The sequence below is a fragment of the Oncorhynchus kisutch genome, linkage group LG10 (genome assembly GCF_002021735.2).
Source record: "Oncorhynchus kisutch isolate 150728-3 linkage group LG10, Okis_V2, whole genome shotgun sequence".
Lineage (NCBI taxonomy): Eukaryota > Metazoa > Chordata > Actinopteri > Salmoniformes > Salmonidae > Oncorhynchus > Oncorhynchus kisutch.
Window position 1 is genome coordinate 58743064 of NC_034183.2, and position 16182 is coordinate 58759245.

The 16182-nt window shown below is 49.3% G+C and overlaps 1 protein-coding gene across 3 annotated transcripts in view; it reads right to left on the reverse strand.

Moving 5' to 3' along the window:
* Positions 1–16182, reverse strand: part of LOC116375874 (protein shisa-8-like) — a 95329-nt gene that overhangs the window by 13547 nt on the left and 65600 nt on the right. For all 3 annotated transcript variants that reach the window (XM_031834256.1, XM_031834255.1, XM_031834254.1), the window contains exon 3: positions 15585–15701. In XM_031834256.1, the coding sequence (XP_031690116.1) occupies positions 15585–15701 (117 nt within the window). The remainder of the gene's footprint in view (positions 1–15584; positions 15702–16182) is intronic.

The window sequence follows — 16182 nt, forward strand, 5'->3', positions numbered from 1 at the left end:
CACTCCAATACATTTTTATAGAAAGTTAGCAAAAATAGATAAGATCTTGCTACCATGGAAAGGAAAATACCTGTCTATTTGTGGAAAAATAGCCCTGATTATCTCTTTAGTCATTTCACAGTTGACCTATTTGATTATGGTTTTGCCTACACCTAGTGACCGGCTTTTTAAATTATATGCAAATAAATTCATAAAAAATCCTACAATGTGATTTTCAGGATTTTTTTTCTCTCATTTTGTCTGTCATAGTTGAAGTGTACCTATGATGAAAATTACAGGCCTCGCTCATCTTTTTAAGTGGGAGAACTTGCACAATTGGTGGCTGACTAAATACTTTTTTGCCCCACTGTATTTAGCCCAAAAATATATGGGGGATTGGAAATTATGCAGACAATTGCATTGATGGAAGCAACAATCTTTCCGCAATATTAAGCTGATCCACCCCTTAAAATTAAAAACAAAAAATGATGGAATTTCTCGTGGATGAATGGTGTTGCATCCCACCAATAGAGTTCCAGACACTTCTAGAATCTTTGCATATTGAAGCTGTTCTGGAAGCTGGTGGGAGCCCAAAGCCCAATTAGGTTCTTTATTTTGGCAGTTACCTGTATATTGCTCCTGAAACTCAATATCATCAAACCACAGACCAGTCTTCTAGAAAAGCTGGATTTCTTGAAGATCATAAAACATTCATTACCTTGAAAAACGATCAAAAAGTGGAAATTGTTCTTCAATACAGAACATTATAACACTTACTCTGTGTTGCTAAGGAGAGTTCTCACTTCTTCCAAAGGAGAAAAACTACAGATGTATGAAGCTGCTTTAAATGGCCTAATCACTGCAATTTCAGGAAATGATTTTAACGCGAGGCATTAAATGGCTATTATGCTGATAATGACAGTGCTCTTAAAAGGCCTGCTTTCATGTTGTGGCATGTGACACGTTTGGCAAGTCATGGGAGGATTAAATGGCTATGTTGCCAACGCAACTGTATACAGGCATGTGTTTATACATTCTAAATATTCTAAAAGGATAAGCAGCTTGATTCCAGCAGACCATGTGACAGGGTTTACACTGTCACATGACTTCTCTAAAGAATCTAGCAGTCTAGCAGGTGCCAAGTCATTCATTCTGAAGACTTCCATTGATCCCCACACCACAGCCATTTTGAGGCCAAGTAGGGGTGTGCTGTAAATTAGCCAAAGGAAAAAACAAACAATATGCTTCTACACGTGCTTCTACACCTGCATTGCTTGCTGTTTGGGGTTTTAGGCTGGGTTTCTGTACAGCACTTTGAGATATCAGCTGATGTACGAAGGGCTATATAAATACATTTGATTTGATTTGATATTGCACCAGACTAGACTGACATTTTATCTCTTTATCCTTACTAGTGATGCTCGAAACCCGTTCTACTCAACTACTACTCTTTATCCTTACTAGTGATGCTCGAAACCAATGCTACCCAACTACTACTCTTTATTCTTACTAGTGATGCTCGAAACCCGTTCTACCCAACTACTACTATGCTTGCAAAGAAAGATTTGCACGAAAGTGACCTCAGGGTTGCAGCAGCATGCGTTTTGTCACGGGGAATCACTGACGTTCTCAGCAGACTGCACAGGAAGTGCACGGTGAGAGAGCATATGCACTGAAGGCGGGGGACCAGCAACGAGGCCTTGCTGCCCTCTCCGTCCATTTCTCGCCTTCTCCATCACTTTTTCGCACTATCCCTTTGTGCCCTATCAGAAATTCTCAGGTCGTTAGTGTTTAATTAAGATACAGGGCTACAACTACATCCTGGTCCAAGGACCTGCTGGTACACCTGGCAGAAGTTGGCTAACGCCTGAGCCAAAGCCCCTGAACTACACTCTGTCCTCTCAATGACTTTGCCAACACAGTGAGTGACGACGTGCCGTGTTGTTTATTGGCTTGCTGGGGGTTACAATCACGTGTGAATAGATGAGAGTGCTAAGCCTATATCTCAAATGAGCTTCTGTGTGTGCCCTTGTGAGTGTGTCTGTGTGTGCCCTTATGAGTGTGTCTGTGTGTGCCCTTATGAGTGTGTCTGTGTGTGCCCTTGTGAGTGTGCCCTTATGAGTGTGTCTGCGTGTGCCCTTGTGAGTGTGTCTGTGTGTGCCCTTGTGAGTGTGTCTGTGTGTGCCCTTATGAGTGTGTCTGTGTGTGCCCTTATGAGTGTCTGTGTGTGCCCTTGTGAGTGTCTGTGTGTGCCCTTATCAGTGTGTCTGTGTGTGCACTTATGTGTGTCTGTGTGTGCCCTTATGAGTGTCTGTGTGTGCGCTTGTGAGTGTGGCTGCGTGTCCTACATGAGTGTGGCTGCTTGTGCCCTTATGAGTGTGCCCTTGTGAGTGTGTCTGTGTGTGCCCTTATGAATGTGTCTGTGTGTGCCCTTATGAGTGTGGCTGTGTGTGCCCTTATGAGTGTGCCCTTATGAGTGTGTCTGTGTGTGCCCTTGTGAGTGTGTCTGTGTGTGCCCTTTTAAGTGTGTCTGTGTGTGCACTTATGTGTGTCTGTGTATGCCCTTATGAGTGTCTGTGTGTGTGTCTGTGAGTGTGTCTGTGTGTGCCCTTATAAGTGTGCCTGTGTGTGCCCTTGTGAGTGTGTCTCTGTGTGCCCTTGTGAGTGTGTCTGTGTGTGCCCTTGTGAGTGTGTCTGTGTGTGCCCGTGTGAGTGTTTCTGTGTGTGCCCTTGTGAGTGTGTCTGTGTGTGCCCTTGTGAGTGTGTCTGTGTGTGCCCTTATGAGTGTGTCTGTGTGTGCCCTTCTGAGTGTGTCTGTGTGTGCGCTTGTGAGTGTGTCTGTGTGTGCCCCTGTGAGTGTGTCTGTGTGTGCCCTTATGAGTGTGCCCTTATGAGTGTGTCTGTGTGTGCCCTTATGAGTGTCTGTGTGAGCCCTTATGAGTGTCTGTGTGTGCCCTTGTGAGTGTGTCTGTGTGTGCCCTTGTGAGTGTGTCTGCGTGTGCCCATATGAGTGTGTCTGCGTGTGCCCTTATGAGTGTGCCCTTGTGAGTGTGTCTGTGTGTGCCCTTATGAGTGTGTCTGTGTGTGCCCTTATGAGTGTGGCTGCGTGTGCCCTTATGAGTGTGCCCTTATGAGTGTGTCTGTGTGTGCCCTTTTAAGTGTGTCTGTGTGTGCACTTATGTGTGTCTGTGTATGCCCTTATGAGTGTCTGTGTGTGTGTCTGTGAGTGTGTCTGTGTGTGCCCCTGTGAGGGCCCTTATGAGTGTGCCCTTGTGAGTGTGTCTGTGTGTGCCCTTATAATTGTGTCTGTGTGTGCCCTTATGAGTGTGTCTGTGTGTGCTCTCATAAGTGTGCCTGTGTGTGCCCTTGTGAGTGTGTCTCTGTGTGCCCTTGTGAGTGTGTCTGTGTGTGCCCTTGTGAGTGTGTCTGTGTGTGCCCTTATGAGTGTGTCTGTGTGTGCCCTTATGAGTGTGTCTGTGTGTGCGCTTGTGAGTGTGTCTGTGTGTGCCCTTATGAGTGTGTCTGTGTGTGCCCTTTTGAGTGTGTCTGTGTGTGCCCTTATGAGTGTGTCTGTGTGTGCCCTTATGAGTGTGCCCTTGTGAGTGTGTCTGTGTGTGCCCTTATGAGTGTGTCTGTGTGTGCCCTTATGAGTGTGGCTGCGTGTGCCCTTATGAGTGTGCCCTTATGAGTGTGTCTGTGTGTGCCCTTTTAAGTGTGTCTGTGTGTGCACTTATGTGTGTCTGTGTATGCCCTTATGAGTGTCTGTGTGTGTGTCTGTGAGTGTGTCTGTGTGTGCCCCTGTGAGTGCCCTTATGAGTGTGCCCTTGTGAGTGTGTCTGTGTGTGCCCTTATAATTGTGTCTGTGTGTGCCCTTATGAGTGTTTCTGTGTGTGCTCTCATAAGTGTGCCTGTGTGTGCCCTTGTGAGTGTGTCTCTGTGTGCCCTTGTGAGTGTGTCTGTGTGTGCCCTTGTGAGTGTGTCTGTGTGTGCCCTTATGAGTGTGTCTGTGTGTGCCCTTATGAGTGTGTCTGTGTGTGCGCTTGTGAGTGTGTCTGTGTGTGCCCTTATCAGTGTGTCTGTGTGTGCCCTTTTGAGTGTGTCTGTGTGTGCCCTTATGAGTGTGTCTGTGTGTGCCCTTATGAGTGTGTCTGTGTGTGCCCTTATGGGTGTGTCTGTGTGTGCCCTAATGAGTGTGTCTGTGTGTGCCCTTATGAGTGTGTCTGTGTGTGCGCTTATGAGTGTGTCTGTGTGTGCCCTTATGAGTGTGTCTGTGTGTGCGCTTGTGAGTGTGTCTGTGTGTGCACTTGTGAGTGTGTCTGTGTGTGCCCTTATGAGTGTTTCTGTGTGTGCCCTTGTGAGTGTGTCTGTGTGTGCCCTTGTGAGTGTGTCTGTGTGTTCCCTTATGAGTGTGTCTGTGTGTGCCCTTGTGAGTGTGTCTGTGTGTGTGCTTGTGAGTGTGTCTGTGTGTGCCCTTATGAGTGTGTCTGTGCTGTGTGTGCCCTTATGAGTGTGTCTGTGTGTGCCCTTGTGAGTGTGTCTGTGTGTGCGCTTATGAGTGTGTCTGTGTGTGCCCGTATGAGTGTGTCTGCGTGTGCGCTTGTGAGTTTGTCTGTGTGTGCCCTTGTGAGTGTGTCTGTGTGTGCACTTGTGAGTGTGTCTGTGTGTGCCCGTATGAGTGTGTCTGTGTGTGCCCCTGTGAGTGTGGCTGCGTGTGCCCTTATGAGTGTGCCCTTGTGAGTGTGTCTGTGTGTGCCCTTATGAGTGTGTCTGTGTGTGCCCGTATGAGTGTGTCTGTGTGTGCTCTCATAAGTGTGCCTGTGTGTGCCCTTGTGAGTGTGTCTCTGTGTGCCCTTGTGAGTGTGTCTCTGTGTGCCCTTGTGAGTGTGTCTGTGTGTGCCCTTGTGAGTGTGTCTGTGTGTGCCCTTGTGAGTGTGTCTGTGTGTGCCCTTATGAGTGTGTCTGTGTGTGCCCTTATGAGTGTCTGTGTATGCCCTTATGAGTGTCTGTGTGTGTGTCTGTGAGTGTGTCTGTGTGTGCCCCTGTGAGTGCCCTTATGAGTGTGCCCTTGTGAGTGTGTCTGTGTGTGCCCTTATAATTGTGTCTGTGTGTGCCCTTATGAGTGTGTCTGTGTGTGCTCTCATAAGTGTGCCTGTGTGTGCCCTTGTGAGTGTGTCTCTGTGTGCCCTTGTGAGTGTGTCTGTGTGTGCCCGTGTGAGTGTTTCTGTGTGTGCCCTTGTGAGTGTGTCTGTGTGTGCCCTTGTGAGTGTGTCTGTGTGTGCCCTTATGAGTGTGTCTGTGTGTGCCCTTCTGAGTGTGTCTGTGTGTGCGCTTGTGAGTGTGTCTGTGTGTGCCCCTGTGAGTGTGTCTGTGTGTGCCCTTATGAGTGTGCCCTTATGAGTGTGTCTGTGTGTGCCCTTATGAGTGTCTGTGTGAGCCCTTATGAGTGTCTGTGTGTGCCCTTGTGAGTGTGTCTGTGTGTGCCCTTGTGAGTGTGTCTGCGTGTGCCCATATGAGTGTGTCTGCGTGTGCCCTTATGAGTGTGCCCTTGTGAGTGTGTCTGTGTGTGCCCTTATGAGTGTGTCTGTGTGTGCCCTTATGAGTGTGGCTGCGTGTGCCCTTATGAGTGTGCCCTTATGAGTGTGTCTGTGTGTGCCCTTTTAAGTGTGTCTGTGTGTGCACTTATGTGTGTCTGTGTATGCCCTTATGAGTGTCTGTGTGTGTGTCTGTGAGTGTGTCTGTGTGTGCCCCTGTGAGGGCCCTTATGAGTGTGCCCTTGTGAGTGTGTCTGTGTGTGCCCTTATAATTGTGTCTGTGTGTGCCCTTATGAGTGTGTCTGTGTGTGCTCTCATAAGTGTGCCTGTGTGTGCCCTTGTGAGTGTGTCTCTGTGTGCCCTTGTGAGTGTGTCTGTGTGTGCCCTTGTGAGTGTGTCTGTGTGTGCCCTTATGAGTGTGTCTGTGTGTGCCCTTATGAGTGTGTCTGTGTGTGCGCTTGTGAGTGTGTCTGTGTGTGCCCTTATGAGTGTGTCTGTGTGTGCCCTTTTGAGTGTGTCTGTGTGTGCCCTTATGAGTGTGTCTGTGTGTGCCCTTATGAGTGTGCCCTTGTGAGTGTGTCTGTGTGTGCCCTTATGAGTGTGTCTGTGTGTGCCCTTATGAGTGTGGCTGCGTGTGCCCTTATGAGTGTGCCCTTATGAGTGTGTCTGTGTGTGCCCTTTTAAGTGTGTCTGTGTGTGCACTTATGTGTGTCTGTGTATGCCCTTATGAGTGTCTGTGTGTGTGTCTGTGAGTGTGTCTGTGTGTGCCCCTGTGAGTGCCCTTATGAGTGTGCCCTTGTGAGTGTGTCTGTGTGTGCCCTTATAATTGTGTCTGTGTGTGCCCTTATGAGTGTTTCTGTGTGTGCTCTCATAAGTGTGCCTGTGTGTGCCCTTGTGAGTGTGTCTCTGTGTGCCCTTGTGAGTGTGTCTGTGTGTGCCCTTGTGAGTGTGTCTGTGTGTGCCCTTATGAGTGTGTCTGTGTGTGCCCTTATGAGTGTGTCTGTGTGTGCGCTTGTGAGTGTGTCTGTGTGTGCCCTTATCAGTGTGTCTGTGTGTGCCCTTTTGAGTGTGTCTGTGTGTGCCCTTATGAGTGTGTCTGTGTGTGCCCTTATGAGTGTGTCTGTGTGTGCCCTTATGGGTGTGTCTGTGTGTGCCCTAATGAGTGTGTCTGTGTGTGCCCTTATGAGTGTGTCTGTGTGTGCGCTTATGAGTGTGTCTGTGTGTGCCCTTATGAGTGTGTCTGTGTGTGCGCTTGTGAGTGTGTCTGTGTGTGCACTTGTGAGTGTGTCTGTGTGTGCCCTTATGAGTGTTTCTGTGTGTGCCCTTGTGAGTGTGTCTGTGTGTGCCCTTGTGAGTGTGTCTGTGTGTTCCCTTATGAGTGTGTCTGTGTGTGCCCTTGTGAGTGTGTCTGTGTGTGTGCTTGTGAGTGTGTCTGTGTGTGCCCTTATGAGTGTGTCTGTGCTGTGTGTGCCCTTATGAGTGTGTCTGTGTGTGCCCTTGTGAGTGTGTCTGTGTGTGCGCTTATGAGTGTGTCTGTGTGTGCCCGTATGAGTGTGTCTGCGTGTGCGCTTGTGAGTTTGTCTGTGTGTGCCCTTGTGAGTGTGTCTGTGTGTGCACTTGTGAGTGTGTCTGTGTGTGCCCGTATGAGTGTGTCTGTGTGTGCCCCTGTGAGTGTGGCTGCGTGTGCCCTTATGAGTGTGCCCTTGTGAGTGTGTCTGTGTGTGCCCTTATGAGTGTGTCTGTGTGTGCCCGTATGAGTGTGTCTGTGTGTGCTCTCATAAGTGTGCCTGTGTGTGCCCTTGTGAGTGTGTCTCTGTGTGCCCTTGTGAGTGTGTCTCTGTGTGCCCTTGTGAGTGTGTCTGTGTGTGCCCTTGTGAGTGTGTCTGTGTGTGCCCTTGTGAGTGTGTCTGTGTGTGCCCTTATGAGTGTGTCTGTGTGTGCCCTTATGAGTGTCTGTGTATGCCCTTATGAGTGTCTGTGTGTGTGTCTGTGAGTGTGTCTGTGTGTGCCCCTGTGAGTGCCCTTATGAGTGTGCCCTTGTGAGTGTGTCTGTGTGTGCCCTTATAATTGTGTCTGTGTGTGCCCTTATGAGTGTGTCTGTGTGTGCTCTCATAAGTGTGCCTGTGTGTGCCCTTGTGAGTGTGTCTCTGTGTGCCCTTGTGAGTGTGTCTGTGTGTGCCCTTGTGAGTGTGTCTGTGTGTGCCCTTATGAGTGTGTCTGTGTGTGCCCTTATGAGTGTGTCTGTGTGTGCCCTTATGGGTGTGTCTGTGTGTGCCCTAATGAGTGTGTCTGTGTGTGCCCTTATGAGTGTGTCTGTGTGTGCGCTTATGAGTGTGTCTGTGTGTGCCCTTATGAGTGTGTCTGTGTGTGCGCTTGTGAGTGTGTCTGTGTGTGCACTTGTGAGTGTGTCTGTGTGTGCCCTTATGAGTGTTTCTGTGTGTGCCCTTGTGAGTGTGTCTGTGTGTGCCCTTGTGAGTGTGTCTGTGTGTTCCCTTATGAGTGTGTCTGTGTGTGCCCTTGTGAGTGTGTCTGTGTGTGTGCTTGTGAGTGTGTCTGTGTGTGCCCTTATGAGTGTGTCTGTGCTGTGTGTGCCCTTATGAGTGTGTCTGTGTGTGCCCTTGTGAGTGTGTCTGTGTGTGCGCTTATGAGTGTGTCTCTGTGTGCCCGTATGAGTGTGTCTGCGTGTGCGCTTGTGAGTTTGTCTGTGTGTGCCCTTGTGAGTGTGTCTGTGTGTGCACTTGTGAGTGTGTCTGTGTGTGCCCGTATGAGTGTGTCTGTGTGTGCCCCTGTGAGTGTGGCTGCGTGTGCCCTCATGAGTGTGCCCTTGTGAGTGTGTCTGTGTGTGCCCTTATGAGTGTGTCTGTGTGTGCCCGTATGAGTGTGTCTGTGTGTGCTCTCATAAGTGTGCCTGTGTGTGCCCTTGTGAGTGTGTCTCTGTGTGCCCTTGTGAGTGTGTCTCTGTGTGCCCTTGTGAGTGTGTCTGTGTGTGCCCTTGTGAGTGTGTCTGTGTGTGCCCTTATGAGTGTGTCTGTGTGTGCCCTTATGAGTGTGTCTGTGTGTGCCCTTATGAGTGTGTCTGTGTGTGCCCTTATGAGTGTGTCTGTGTGTGCCCTTATGGGTGTGTCTGTGTGTGCCCTAATGAGTGTGTCTGTGTGTGCCCTTATGAGTGTGTCTGTGTGTGCGCTTATGAGTGTGTCTGTGTGTGCCCTTATGAGTGTGTCTGTGTGTGCGCTTGTGAGTGTGTCTGTGTGTGCACTTGTGAGTGTGTCTGTGTGTGCCCTTATGAGTGTGTCTGTGTGTGCCCTTGTGAGTGTGTCTGTGTGTGCCCTTATGACTGTTTCTGTGTGTGCCCTTGTGAGTGTGTCTGTGTGTGCCCTTGTGAGTGTGTCTGTGTGTTCCCTTATGAGTGTGTCTGTGTGTGCCCTTGTGAGTGTGTCTGTGTGTGTGCTTGTGAGTGTGTGTGTGTGTGCCCTTATGAGTGTGTCTGTGCTGTGTGTGCCCTTATGAGTGTGTCTGTGTGTGCCCGTATGAGTGTGTCTGCGTGTGCGCTTGTGAGTTTGTCTGTGTGTGCTCTTGTGAGTGTGTCTGTGTGTGCGCTTGTGAGTGTGTCTGTGTGTGCCCGTATGAGTGTGTCTGTGTGTGCCCCTGTGAGTGTGGCTGCGTGTGCCCTTATGAGTGTGCCCTTGTGAGTGTGTCTGTGTGTGCCCTTATGAGTGTGTCTGTGTGTGCCCTTATGAGTGTGTCTGTGTGTGCGCTTGTGAGTGTGTCTGTGTGTGCCCTTATGAGTGTGTCTGTGTGTGCCCTTATGAGTGTGTCTGTGTGTGCCCTTATGGGTGTGTCTGTGTGTGCCCTAATGAGTGTGTCTGTGTGTGCCCTTATGAGTGTGTCTGTGTGTGCCCTTGTGAGTGTGTCTGTGTGTGCGCTTATGAGTGTGTCTGTGTGTGCCCGTATGAGTGTGTCTGCGTGTGCGCTTGTGAGTTTGTCTGTGTGTGCCCTTGTGAGTGTGTCTGTGTGTGCGCTTGTGAGTGTGTCTGTGTGTGCCCGTATGAGTGTGTCTGTGTGTGCCCCTGTGAGTGTGGCTGCGTGTGCCCTTATGAGTGTGTCTGTGTGTGCCCTTATGAGTGTGTCTGTGTGTGCCCTTATGAGTGTGTCTGTGTGTGCCCTTATGGGTGTGTCTGTGTGTGCCCTAATGAGTGTGTCTGTGTGTGCCCTTATGAGTGTGTCTGTGTGTGCACTTATGAGTGTGTCTGTGTGTGCGCTTGTGAGTGTGTCTGTGTGTTCCCTTATGAGTGTGTCTGTGTGTGCCCTTGTGAGTGTGTCTGTGTGTGTGCTTGTGAGTGTGTCTGTGTGTGCCCTTATGAGTGTGTCTGTGCTGTGTGTGCCCTTATGAGTGTGTCTGTGTGTGGCCTTGTGAGTGTGTCTGTGTGTGCGCTTATGAGTGTGTCTGTGTGTGCCCGTATGAGTGTGTCTGCGTGTGCGCTTGTGAGTTTGTCTGTGTGTTGCCCTTGTGAGTGTGTCTGTGTGTGCACTTGTGAGTGTGTCTGTGTGTGCCCGTATGAGTGTGTCTGTGTGTGCCCCTGTGAGTGTGGCTGCGTGTGCCCTTATGAGTGTGCCCTTGTGAGTGTGTCTGTGTGTGCCCTTATGAGTGTGTCTGTGTGTGCCCTTATGAGTGTGTCTGTGTGTGCTCTCATAAGTGTGCCTGTGTGTGCCCTTGTGAGTGTGTCTGTGTGTGCCCTTGTGAGTGTGTCTGTGTGTGCCCTTATGAGTGTGTCTGTGTGTGCCCTTATGAGTGTGTCTGTGTGTGCCCTTATGAGTGTGTCTGTGTGTGCCCTTATGAGTGTGTCTGTGTGTGCCCTTATGGGTGTGTCTGTGTGTGCCCTAATGAGTGTGTCTGTGTGTGCCCTTATGAGTGTGTCTGTGTGTGCGCTTATGAGTGTGTCTGTGTGTGCCCTTATGAGTGTGTCTGTGTGTGCGCTTGTGAGTGTGTCTGTGTGTGCACTTGTGAGTGTGTCTGTGTGTGCCCTTATGAGTGTGTCTGTGTGTGCCCTTGTGAGTGTGTCTGTGTGTGCCCTTATGACTGTTTCTGTGTGTGCCCTTGTGAGTGTGTCTGTGTGTGCCCTTGTGAGTGTGTCTGTGTGTGCCCTTATGAGTGTGTCTGTGCTGTGTGTGCCCTTATGAGTGTGGCTGCGTGTGCCCTTATGAGTGTGCCCTTGTGAGTGTGTCTGTGTGTGCCCTTATGAGTGTGTCTGTGTGTGCCCTTATGAGTGTGTCTGTGTGTGCGCTTGTGAGTGTGTCTGTGTGTGCCCTTATGTGTGTGTCTGTGTTTGCCCTTTTGAGTGTGTCTGTGTGTGCCCTTATGAGTGTGTCTGTGTGTGCCCTTATGGGTGTGTCTGTGTGTGCCCTAATGAGTGTGTCTGTGTGTGCCCTTATGAGTGTGTCTGTGTGTGCACTTATGAGTGTGTCTGTGTGTGCGCTTGTGAGTGTGTCTGTGTGTGCCCTTATGAGTGTGTCTGTGTGTGCGCTTGTGAGTGTGTCTGTGTGTGCACTTGTGAGTGTGTCTGTGTGTGCCCTTATGAGTGTTTCTGTGTGTGCCCTTGTGAGTGTGTCTGTGTGTGCCCTTGTGAGTGTGTCTGTGTGTTCCCTTATGAGTGTGTCTGTGTGTGCCCTTGTGAGTCTGTCTGTGTGTGTGCTTGTGAGTGTGTCTGTGTGTGCCCTTATGAGTGTGTCTGTGCTGTGTGTGCCCTTATGAGTGTGGCTGCGTGTGCCCTTATGAGTGTGCCCTTGTGAGTGTGTCTGTGTGTGCCCTTATGAGTGTGTCTGTGTGTGCCCTTATGAGTGTGTCTGTGTGTGCGCTTGTGAGTGTGTCTGTGTGTGCCCTTATGTGTGTGTCTGTGTTTGCCCTTTTGAGTGTGTCTGTGTGTGCCCTTATGAGTGTGTCTGTGTGTGCCCTTATGGGTGTGTCTGTGTGTGCCCTAATGAGTGTGTCTGTGTGTGCCCTTATGAGTGTGTCTGTGTGTGCACTTATGAGTGTGTCTGTGTGTGCGCTTGTGAGTGTGTCTGTGTGTGCCCTTATGAGTGTGTCTGTGTGTGCGCTTGTGAGTGTGTCTGTGTGTGCACTTGTGAGTGTGTCTGTGTGTGCCCTTATGAGTGTTTCTGTGTGTGCCCTTGTGAGTGTGTCTGTGTGTGCCCTTGTGAGTGTGTCTGTGTGTTCCCTTATGAGTGTGTCTGTGTGTGCCCTTGTGAGTCTGTCTGTGTGTGTGCTTGTGAGTGTGTCTGTGTGTGCCCTTATGAGTGTGTCTGTGCTGTGTGAGCCCTTATGAGTATGTATGTGTGTGCCCTTGTGAGTGTGTCTGTGTGTGCCCTTATGAGTGTGTCTGTGTGTGCCCTTGTGAGTGTGTCTGTGTGTGCGCTTGTGAGTGTGTCTGTGTGTGCCCGTATGAGTGTGTCTGTGTGTGCGCTTGTGAGTGTGTCTGTGTGTGCCCTTGTGAGTCTGTCTGTGTGTGCGCTTGTGAGTGTGTCTGTGTGTGCCCGTATGAGTGTGTCTGTGTGTGCCCCTTTGAGTGTGGCTGCGTGTGCCCTAATGAGTGTGCCCTTGTGAGTGTGTCTGTGTGTGCCCTTATGAGTGTGTCTGTGTGTGCCCTTGTGAGTGTGTCTGTGTGTGCCCTTATGAATGTCTGTGTGTGCCCTTATGAGTGTGTCTGTGTGTGCGCTTGTGAGTGTGTCTGTGTGTGCCCTTATGAGTGTGTCTGTGTGTGCACTTGTGAGTGTGTCTGTGTGTGCCCTTATGAGTGTGTCTGTGTGTGCCCTTATGAGTGTGTCTGTGTGTGCGCTTGTGAGTATGTCTGTGTGTGCGTTTGTGAGTGTGTCTGTGTGTGCCCTTATGAGTGTGTCTGTGTGTGTGCCCTTGTGAGTGTGTCTGTGTGTGCGCTTGTGAGTCTGTCTGTGTGTGCCCTTATGAGTGTGTCTGTGTGTGCGCTTGTGAGTGTGTCTGTGTGTGCCCTTATGAGTGTGTCTGTGTGTGCGCTTGTGAGTGTGTCTGTGTGTGCCCTTATGAGTGTGTCTGTGTGTGCCCTTATGAGTGTGTCTGTGTGTGCACTAGTGAGTGTGTCTGTGTGTGCCCTTATGAGTGTGTCTGTGTGTGCCCTTATGAGTGTGTCTGTGTGTGCGCTTGTGAGTGTGTCTGTGTGTGCGTTTGTGAGTGTGTCTGTGTGTGCGCTTGTGAGTCTGTCTGTGTGTGCCCTTATGAGTGTGTCTGTGTGTGCGCTTGTGAGTGTGTCTGTGTGTGCCCTTATGAGTGTGTCTGTGTGTGCGCTTGTGAGTGTGTCTGTGTGTGCCCTTATGAGTGTGTCTGTGTGTGCCCTTATGAGTGTGTCTGTGTGTGCGCTTGTGAGTGTGTCTGTGTCCCTGTACCTCAATGCCTTTCCATGTGTCATTACCATTGTTTAGAATCTCATGCGTCAACCTGCTTTTCCGGCCATCTGCAAGCTCGCGTTTGTGTGTGTGTGTGTGTTTGTGAGTGTGTGTGCTTGTGAGTGTGTATTTGTGGGTACGCATGTGTGTGTCCGCAAGACCATACGTCTGTCTGCTCCATTCATGAGGAAATAACAAGTGAAATACCCTAGAGGTGTAGAGAGACTCCCCTCTCTTAAAATCAATGGATTCAAATGAGATGCAGAGATGTAAATACGAAGCAACTGCCCGTGGTAATGCACCAGCCGTAAGGTGGGCCCTTCTCAAGGGCCCGATGAGCCGGCATGCCAACCTGCTGTGCCACAGGACCCGTGCCCCGGCTGGCACCACGGATGGCAGCCACGCCATTGTCTGTACAACATACAGCTATGCGTGTGTGAGTGTGTGGGTGGTGTGTACAGTGTCTAAAAAAATGACTGCAGTTTAAAAGAGACTACATTAAAGAGCGGACCGTATTCTGTTTGGGGTCCTCCTGGTGACAGGGTTGGGGGTTATAAAATGTGCTTTCATCAAGCAGAAAGGAATATGGAGAAAAAGAGTGTTGCATCACAATCGGATGAAAATGTTAATTTAAGTATTTTACTGCAAATGTCAATGACAACGTCATATGAATCTATTATCTTTTCTATTGACGGTCCTTTGGTGCAATCACACTTATTTACTCAGTGAGCAGCATAATGAAGTGGACTCCTCCATCCCTGCCATTAGTGGTTTTAGAATAGGAAGGGCTAGTGAGCAGTTCTAATGACATGCAATGATCTCATGGCGCAAGCATGTCTGTGTCGTGCTGTCTTTCCAAATAAGCATCAGTGTGTCCTTGTCTTTCCAGAGGGATCAGATACAATCACGTATGGTTGTGTGTGTGTGTGTGTGTGTGTGTGTGTGTGTGTCTGAGTCTGAGTGTGTATGAGTGTGTGGTGTCAGTATGCATGTGTGTATGCTGGGGTCAGAATGCATGTGTGTGTGTTTGTGTGTGTGTGTGTGTGTGTGTGTATGTGTGTGTGTGTGTGTGTGTGTGTGTGTGTGTGTGTTGGGGTCAGTGTACTGTAAGAATGTGTGAATGTGTGCTTATGTGTGTGAGGCCATGGGGCCAGCCAAAGGGTACGGCTCTGACCCATCCAGACCCATACTGTCAGCCACTCAACAGGGAGTCATGTCACTCACTATCCTGACTGCCTGTGATTGAGCTACAGGCAGGGTTACTGCACCATGTGTCTGTGTTCCACATGTGTTTGTGTTCCACATGTGTCTGTGTTCCATATGTGTTTTGGGGGATATGTAGTAGCATCAGTTTGTGTGTTAATGAGTTAGTCATGATAGAGGAGGGCAGTTGATGATGTGTGGGAGTAACATCATTGTTGTTCATATACAACATACATCCTCTACTTCAGGGCTGCCCAACCCTCTTCCTGGAGATCTACTGTCCTGTAGGTTGGACTGAAGACCCACAGGAAGGTAGATCTCCAGGAAGAGGGTTGGGCTGAAGACCCACAGGATGGTAGATCTTCAGGAAGAGGGTTGGGCTGAAGACCCACAGGACGGTAGATCTCCAGGAAGAGGGTTGGACTGAATACCCACAGGACGGTAGATCTCCAGGAAGAGGGTTGGACTGAATACCCACAGGACGGTAGATCTCCAGGAAGAGGGTTGGGCTGAAGACCCACAGGACGGTAGATCTCCAGGAAGAGGGTTTGGCTGAAGACCCACAGGACGGTAGATCTCCAGGAAGAGGGTTGGGCTGAAGACCCACAGGACGGTAGATCTCCAGGAAGGGGGTTGGGCTGAAGACCCACAGGACGGTAGATCTCCAGTAAGAGGGTTGGGCTGAAGACCCACAGGACGGTAGATCTCCAGGAAGAGGGTTGGGCAGCCCTGCTCTACTTGATTACTCACACATGTTTTTCTCACGTTTCACACAGTCACATGTTTTTCACACCTTTCACACAGTCACAGATGTTTTTCTCACGTTTCACACAGTCACCCATGTTTTCGAGAGCAAAGTATGGGCATGTTATAATTAAGCAATAATGCCCAATGGGGTGTGGTATATGGCCAATACAATATGGCCTGATAAAGCCAGCCATGGTATATTGGCCATATACCACAAAACCATGAGGTGCGTGACTGCTACTATAGGTTAGGTTACCAAGGTAATTAGGAGAGTAAAAATAAATGATTTGTTATACCCGTGGCCAATCAGCAAGTATTTGTGTGTGTGTATGTGTGTGTGTATTTGTGCGTACACGTGTGTGTCCGCAGGACCGTACGGCTGTCTACTCCATTTATGAGAAAATAATAAGTGAAATACTGTAGAGGCGTATAGGGCACCAGCTACACAGTTTATAATATACATTAACATACATTAACATTATATAACATATAACAAACACTCTGTTCAGTGCTCGAGTATCACAGGCACTGTGTCTCACGTAATATTGACGGCAGTTCTCAAATGCACATGTGTAGAAATATTCAAATGCATAAAATATGTTTATATTATTTAAGTGAGTGGATAGGTTTTAGTGCATTTATGTCTATGTAAGCTGGTCTGTTGATAGACAGTGCATGTGAAAGGATGTCTGTAGTGAGCGGTGAGTTGCTTACCCACAGCCTTGAGGGAGGCGCACTTGTTAAAGCCCAGACCAAGGTTGTTGTGAGGGTGGGAGAGTGCCATCGCTGGACCCAGGGGTGAGAGGGCAGCGTTATTCAGGTGGTTGTGATCTGAAAGACAGAGAGAGAGAGAGAGAGAGAGAGGGAGAGAGATAAAGAAAGCAAGAGAAGAAGAGAGAATGAACTGCTGTTACACCCTTAGTCCATGTGTACCATCATGTGTACCATCATGTGTACCACCATGTGTACCATCATGTGTACCATCATGTGTACCACCATGTGTACCATCATGTGTACCATCATGTGTACCACCATGTGTACCAGTATGTGTACCACCATGTGTGAGTAATGCTTAATGACCTGTATATTTATGCATCTACTCTGTGCATAGTGGGGGCTGGTGAAGATAAGGATGCATGCTGAGAAAAACATGTGACCACACTGTCCTTTGTAATATTGAGGCGGTCAAATATCCTCCCCTACACTAGAAAAAAATGTGCTATCTAGAACTTAAATGGTTCTTCGGCTGTTCCCATAGGAGAACCACTTTTGGTTCCAGGTAGAACAGTTTAAGGACGCTAATGTGGCCCAG